This window comes from Phyllostomus discolor, chromosome 3 (genome assembly GCF_004126475.2).
Source record: "Phyllostomus discolor isolate MPI-MPIP mPhyDis1 chromosome 3, mPhyDis1.pri.v3, whole genome shotgun sequence".
NCBI lineage: Eukaryota > Metazoa > Chordata > Mammalia > Chiroptera > Phyllostomidae > Phyllostomus > Phyllostomus discolor.
Genome location: NC_040905.2, coordinates 115,434,723 through 115,441,369, shown reverse-complemented (window position 1 = coordinate 115,441,369; position 6,647 = coordinate 115,434,723). Strand labels below are relative to the sequence as shown.

At 60.5% G+C, this 6,647-nt stretch overlaps 1 protein-coding gene across 1 annotated transcript; it reads left to right on the top strand.

The window, feature by feature from the left end:
• Window positions 1–891: 891 nt before the first annotated feature.
• Window positions 892–2,315, top strand: SSTR5 (somatostatin receptor 5). Its single transcript, XM_028531300.2, has one exon. The coding sequence runs from the start codon at window positions 911–913 to the stop codon at window positions 2,027–2,029; it is 1,119 nt and encodes a 372-aa protein (XP_028387101.1). The 5' UTR covers window positions 892–910; the 3' UTR covers window positions 2,030–2,315.
• The last annotated feature ends 4,332 nt before the right edge of the window (window positions 2,316–6,647 follow it).

Genomic DNA, 6,647 nt, shown 5'->3' with positions numbered 1-6,647 from the left:
CTGTGCGGGCGATGGGCCCCACCACAGAGCACGTGGAGCAAGCCGTCCCGCTGCGGTGACAGCGTGTTGTGCAGCAGTCTCTCAGGTCCTTTCCTCGGCCCGGCCCAGGGAACATTCGCGCTGTGGTGAGCGGGCTGGCTGGCAGCTGCGGGGCCACGGAAACCAACTGCTCTGGGACCACATGGCTGGGACTCGGTGGGGGTGACACAGGTGCCACTCACCAGGGGGTGGTGAACCAGTGGGAACCAGTGGACACTGGCAAAGCCTCTGTAGCCTGAGGTCTAGCTCCCGGCCATGTGAAGGGCCGGGCACTCTTCTGCTGCTTACGGGAGGTCACCCAGGGTCCGGCTTTGGGGTCACACAGGAGAGCAGGGCTCAGTGGGCGTTGCCACGCTTCCTGGTGGCGTCTTGGATGTGAAGGACCCGCAGTGCTCAGCCAATATCTTGGCCTGCTAATTATTCCTCCTGACTCTGGGGAGGGTCCCTGGGGGTCTCTGACGAAATGACACCTGCCATACTCAGTCCCTTACCCGTGAGGTGGGAATAGTGACGCTGCAGTGAGACAGTGCTGGCCTCAGACAGGAGGATGGCTGTGGCCAACCGGGGCACCACCCCGGGAAGGTGGGGGACACAAGGGTGGTCAGGTCTCTGCAAGCCACTGCAGTACCAACAGTCGGTGTCTCAACTCAGGCTGCTGTCCCCTTGCTCCTTCCTCTCTGGGCTGGTTTTCCAAACAATTTGCTTAATGTGATTCCCGGCCAAGTCGCACATGGATAATCGTGTTTACCCTACGACTGGGGTAATCCTGCGCCTCCTGGGGGGTGGGGAGGAAGTGCCTGGCTGTCCCATTAATTGCCCGCATCCTCCCTTCTTCTGCTGCAGAAAGGACAGTGTTCTGCCCTGGGTGTCCATGGAGCCTCTGTTCCCCTCCTCTAGACCAGACAGCTGGAATACCTCCTCCGTGGCCACTGAGTGGCAGACCAGCGGAGGCGACGAGAATGGGACGAATGGGACGATGGCAGGACCGGCGCCCTCGCCGGGGGCCCGAGCAGTGGTGGTGCCAGTGCTCTACCTGCTGGTGTGCGCGGTGGGTCTGGGCGGCAACACGCTGGTCATCTACGTGGTGCTGCGCCACGCCAAGATGAAGACCGTCACCAACATCTACATCCTCAACCTGGCGGTGGCCGACGTGCTTCTCATGCTGGGGCTGCCCTTCCTGGCCACGCAGAACGCTGTCTCCTACTGGCCCTTCGGCCCCGTACTGTGCCGCCTGGTCATGACGCTGGACGGCATCAACCAGTTCACCAGCATCTTCTGCCTGACCGTCATGAGCGTGGACCGCTACCTGGCCGTCGTCCACCCCATCCGCTCCACCCGGTGGCGCCGCCCGCGGGTGGCCAAGCTGGCCAGCGCTGCAGTCTGGGCCTTCTCCCTGCTCATGTCTCTGCCACTGGTGGTCTTTGCGGACATCCAAGAGGGCTGGGACACCTGCAACCTCAGCTGGCCAGAGCCCGTGGGTCTGTGGGGCGCCGTCTTCATCATCTACACATCTGTGCTGGGCTTCTTCGGGCCGCTGCTGGTCATCTGCCTGTGCTACCTGCTCATCGTGGTGAAGGTGAAGGCCTCGGGCGTGCGTGTGGGCTCCACGAGGCGGCGCTCGGAGCGCAAGGTGACGCGCATGGTGGTGGTGGTGGTGCTGGTGTTCGTGGGCTGCTGGCTGCCCTTCTTCATCATCAACATCGTCAACCTAGCCGTCGTCCTGCCTGAGGAGCCCGCCGCCGCGGGTGCCTACTTCTTCGTGGTCATTCTGTCCTACGCCAACAGCTGCGCCAATCCTGTGCTCTATGGCTTCCTCTCTGACAACTTCCGCCAGAGCTTCCGGAAGGTTCTGTGCTTCCGAAAGGGCTATGGTGCTGAGGATGTGGATGCCATGGAGCCACGGCCCGAGAAGAGCAGCCAGCTACAGGAGGCCACTCTGGCCACACGCAGCTCAGAGGCCAATGGGCTCATGCAGACCAGTAGACTGTGAGGGCCGCTGGTGGGAGTTGTCGCTGGGCCAAGCCTTTCCCTGAGATTCGGGGACCTGCTGAGGTGCTCCCCAGCAGCCTGAACACTCTCCACGGGGTGAGGGCAGCTGCCTGAGGTGAGGCTGTAGGTGGCCCTGCAGTGATGAGCTGCCGCTTCCACCTGTCTGTTCTTGTTGCGCAGGCAGGGGTTCCGGGGTCTTGGGTGGGAGGGGGTGGGAGCGGCCCAGGCGTCCCAGGCAATGGTCAGGGCATCGCAACCTTCCGGTCCTGCCCCAGCCTGTGTCAGCCTCCCAGACCAAGGGAGTGGCCATTAGTGTGAGCTAGTGACCACCCACCCAGCCCCCGCCCTCTTGCCACATGTGTCCCTCCTCAGGTCAGCCCTGCACCACCTGATCAGCGCCAAGTGCCACGCTGTGAAATTAAAGACTCCGAATGTGCTGGGCTCTGGCCTGCGCCCCCGGCTCCCGGCAGCTGGGAGCTTGTGGACTGTAGACACGGCAGGTGTGAGGAACAGAAGCTGCAAATGCCCCCAGGGCAGTGAGAGAGGGTGCTGGCACACCCCCTGCTGGTCCATCTCCCTCCCTCCTAGCCGCAGTCCCCTGGTGAGGGGAGCGAGGAATGGGGACTGTGGGTTCTGTGGTCAGAGTGCGCGGGGAAGGCGGCAAGTGTGGAGGGAGAGCGAGGAGTTGAGCTTGGGGGTGAAGAGTCAGCCCCCAGGTTTCTGGGTGAAGGGCTAGGAGCACAGGTGTCCAGAGGGGCTCCATGCAGGGGCCTGGGTCACCGGGAGAGGCTGTCCTGGGAATGGGGCAGGTGAGGACTCAGGAATGTACAGTTACCTCCCCTGCTTTCTGCAGGGCCTTTGGGCTGGAGAGGGAGCGGAGATGGAAGCAGAAGAGGAGAAATATCCAGACAGTCGTGTGGGGAGTGGCCTCTCAGTGCAAATAGCAGCTGGCTGGAAAAGGCTATGTGGGTGAATGCAAACGCCAACAAATGCCAGGAATTTCTGTGTCCCCCAGACTGGAGTGGTCCCATCTACCCTCCAGAGATGCCAGCAACTCCCAGCACCCCAGGTCCACAGCTGGGTCCCAGAGAATATCCCTGCCTGGGGCCTGAGAGCCGTGGGCCTCTACCCAGAGCTGGACAGAAAGGTCCAGGGTGTAGGGGCTAACTCAACCTGCAGACCCCATGCCTGGGACAGCCCTGATGAATGCCACCTCCCCTGAACCTCCTCTGCAGCCCAGAGCAGGACCCCAACCCTCAGGTGGGCACGGGGAGTGAGGGAGCCGCACTGGGAGGGGAAAAGCCCTGGGTCTTGCCACTGACCCCAGGCAGAGGCCAAAGCTTGGAAACAGTGGCGTGATGAGGGCTCTAGAGTTCAAAAACCACTCTCCTAAATAAATTAGAGAATAAATGTTTGACTCCTTCCCAAAGCAAATATTGTCCCTGGAGCCAAGAAGTCGGTGCAAATCAGAGTGCGTGGACAGGAAGGGGTGGGCAAACACTCAGCCAGAGCGGTCAGTGGGAGCTTAGAAGACGCTGCGGTGGAAGGTATAAACAACAGGGGTGAAAAGAATTGGCGTGCACTTGCCTTGGGGCTGGGCAGGGGGGCTCCTCTCACTTCCTGGGAGGGACCGGATCTGAACTTGGCCTCCACAGATTGGGGAGGAGCTTGCTTGGGGCCCTGGCCCTCGACTGGCTACCTCGAGGCATCCAGGCTGTCTCTGCCGCTCCTGGGCTCAGTTCCAGGGAGCAGGGACAGCTCCTCCGTGTGGGGCCCACAGAACCCGAGACTGGAGTCCCTGGGAGCTGGTGGTTAAAGCCGCCCTCACCTGTCCTGGGGACCAGTATCCCGGGGAGAGGTAGGTGCCCCAGGAGAAACTGAGGTCAGTCCAACCTGCTGTCCGCACCCCTTGGTCAGGCCTCCCCTTGGATCTGAGTGCAAAGTGCAGCCCTCAGAATGACTCTGGGAGTGAGCAGATGGCTCGGAAATCTCTGCCCAGATCAATTTCTCCCAACCAATTCCAGTGCGTGAGCTCCCTCCCAGGGCTGTGCCAACCGAGAGTGCCCACGTGGGGAGGGCAGGTGCCAGCACCTCCCTGAGCTGTTCCTGCCTGACGGGGTGTGAGTGTGTGTGTGCACACATGCCTGTATGTGTGTGACACATGTGTGCTCACGCCCCGGGGCCTGATGGACCCAGTGGGTGGAGAAGCCTGTGGGGTGTTCCAGGGGATTCTGTGTAGCCTGTGGACCCTGGGTCTGGGTGGGAGCTGGGAAGAGGTGGCCACTGTAGACAGACACTGATACTCAGGCGAGGGTGGGCCACTGAGTGGGGGGGAATAAGGACCCTCCCTGAGGCCTGTTGTGGACAGAGAAGGAGTGTCTGGGGGGAACATGAGCCCCAGGAGCCAGTGGACCTGAAACAATGGACCTGGGGATATGGCCCAGCCTGGCTGCAGCCCTCCCACACTCAGCACAGGCTGGGGACAGCCGGGAGGCCACAGAGCCGCCACACTGCTTGCAGGTCCCAGTCCCAGCCTTGAGTGGGATGGGTGGGGTGGTATAGAGCACATACCCTCTGGGAACAGTGACCTGTTTTATGGGCTCTCCCTCTGCATCGATGGGTTTTATTGGCTCCGGTGGCTTCCACAATGACCTTGCTCAGGAAATCCGGTCCCCGGGGGCAGGATGAGGTTGCCCTGGGATAGGATGCAGAGGCAGGAGGGGGCTGTTTGCCTGGTAGGGCTGGGCACAGGGTGGGAGTGTGGTGCAGTGGCAGCCTAGCACCCCCAGGCAGGGAAGATGCTGTAACCCCCACAATAAGGGAGACCAAGGCCAGCCTGCCCTGGGGTTGGTTGAAGCTGTGTTCCCAGCCCAACCTCCATCAGCACACCGATGCTGAGAGCCCAGGGTGGAGTCCTGAGCAGGGGTGGGGAAGGCCCACCCCCTCAGCACTCCTGGGGCAGAGCAACAAACGGAGGAAGGGGGACATCAGGAAGGACTTACAACAGGAACCTGGGGCCACAGAGGTCTGTGCTGTCCTTAGGGGGTGCCAGAGCTATTGAATGACATTGAAAATAGGATCTTTGCTGGTCACTTATCAGGGCTCCTGCGGAACCATGGATCGCAGGGCTGGATGGAGATGGGGACCTGGGGAGACAGCTGGATCCACAATCCACCCCTCCTCCCCCCAACCTTGGGGGCAGGGTTTCCTCCTCAAGCCCAACTGCCACCTCCCCACCCTCAAGGCCAAGGGCACTGCCTGCCCTGTGTAGATTGGCCAATGCCATCCTGGCTCCTGAGGGCTGGTCTAGCTACCACAGCTCTGAAGGGTGTTTTGTTGAGTGAATAACTGAGTGACATTGAACAATGAGGGCTCTGCCCGGGTGGGAGCCTTACGGCGAAGGTCCTGTGACTGCCTGGGAGCCTGAGGAGGGCCCCCCTCCCTGCCTTTCCCTGTCTTCGGGCTCACCCTGCTCCGGGCACCTGGCTCCTCCCGGTGCCAGGCGACCTTCCCACCCCTCCTTCAGGCTCTGCACTGCATCTGGAGATGAGGTCTCAGCTGTGCACCTGCCAGGTGTGTGCTGATGGAGGTTGGAGGGCACCCTCTGGGCCTGTGGGATAGGGCGGGGCTGGGGCTGCACCTGAGTGAACCTCCCTCCCCTGACTCCTGCCCGGGGTGAGGGGTGGTGCCCCTTCTAAAAGGGGTCTCTTCTTCTCCATTTGCATGCACAGGCAGAGGGGCTGGGGGAAGGGTTATGGAGCAACTGCTAATGGGGTTTCTTTGCGGATCGTGTGAATATTCTGGACGTAGAGGTGGTAGTTGTGCAACATTGGGAAAGTGCAAAAGCCCCTGAAATTGCTCACTTTAAAATGGCAAATTTTGGTATATGAATTTCAACTAAATTTTAAAAATGAATGTTTTATTGGAATTCCACTAAACAGATAAACCTAATACGGGTAAACTGGCTCCCAGACAGGATCCTATCTCTCTAGAGAAGGTTGTGGGGCTGTCCCTGTATTCGCTTTTCCAGCTCTTTTCTCTTGGCATAAGTATGTTCATTCTAGGTCACCGCCGAACCACACAGTGGGGGCTTCCCGCCTGCTACTGTGACTACGGTGGGTTCCCCTTGTATCCCCTCAGTGGTCAGGGCAGCAGCGGCCTCATTGGTTTTCGTGTCTCTGGCCTCTAACCCAGGGCGTCCCTGATCACCTTGCAGAGAGGGCAAGTTTGCCTCATCCTGTCCCGCAATTCTCAGTTGCTGTTCATGTGTCTGTTTTTGATAAATAAGCCCAGAGGGTGTGAGGGTGATGCTGGCACCGCCTTCTTATCCTAGACTCTCTGGCCCTGTCCTCTAGCCCGTTTCCTAGCGTGCACCTCTCAGAGGGGGCTTGGCCACAGTCGGGACTTGCCTCCACACCAGCCCTATTCTCCGAGGATGCGGCAGCTTTGGCACTTGGAGGTGGTCAGATGCCTGTCTTGGCCTGACCTACTCTGGCCTCCTGAGTTGGCAGCTTGGAGCAGGGCCTGCCCCTCAAAGCTTGGCCAGGCTGCTCCAGTGCTTGCCTGCCCAGGCTGCTCTGATCGCTGGGTTTGTGCCATGAGATTAGAGGAGGCAGAGT

Coding starts and splice junctions, on each gene's coding strand:
- SSTR5 (XM_028531300.2), top strand. CDS start 911: ATGGAGCCTCTGTTCCCCTCCTCTAGACCAGACAGCTGGAATACCTCC.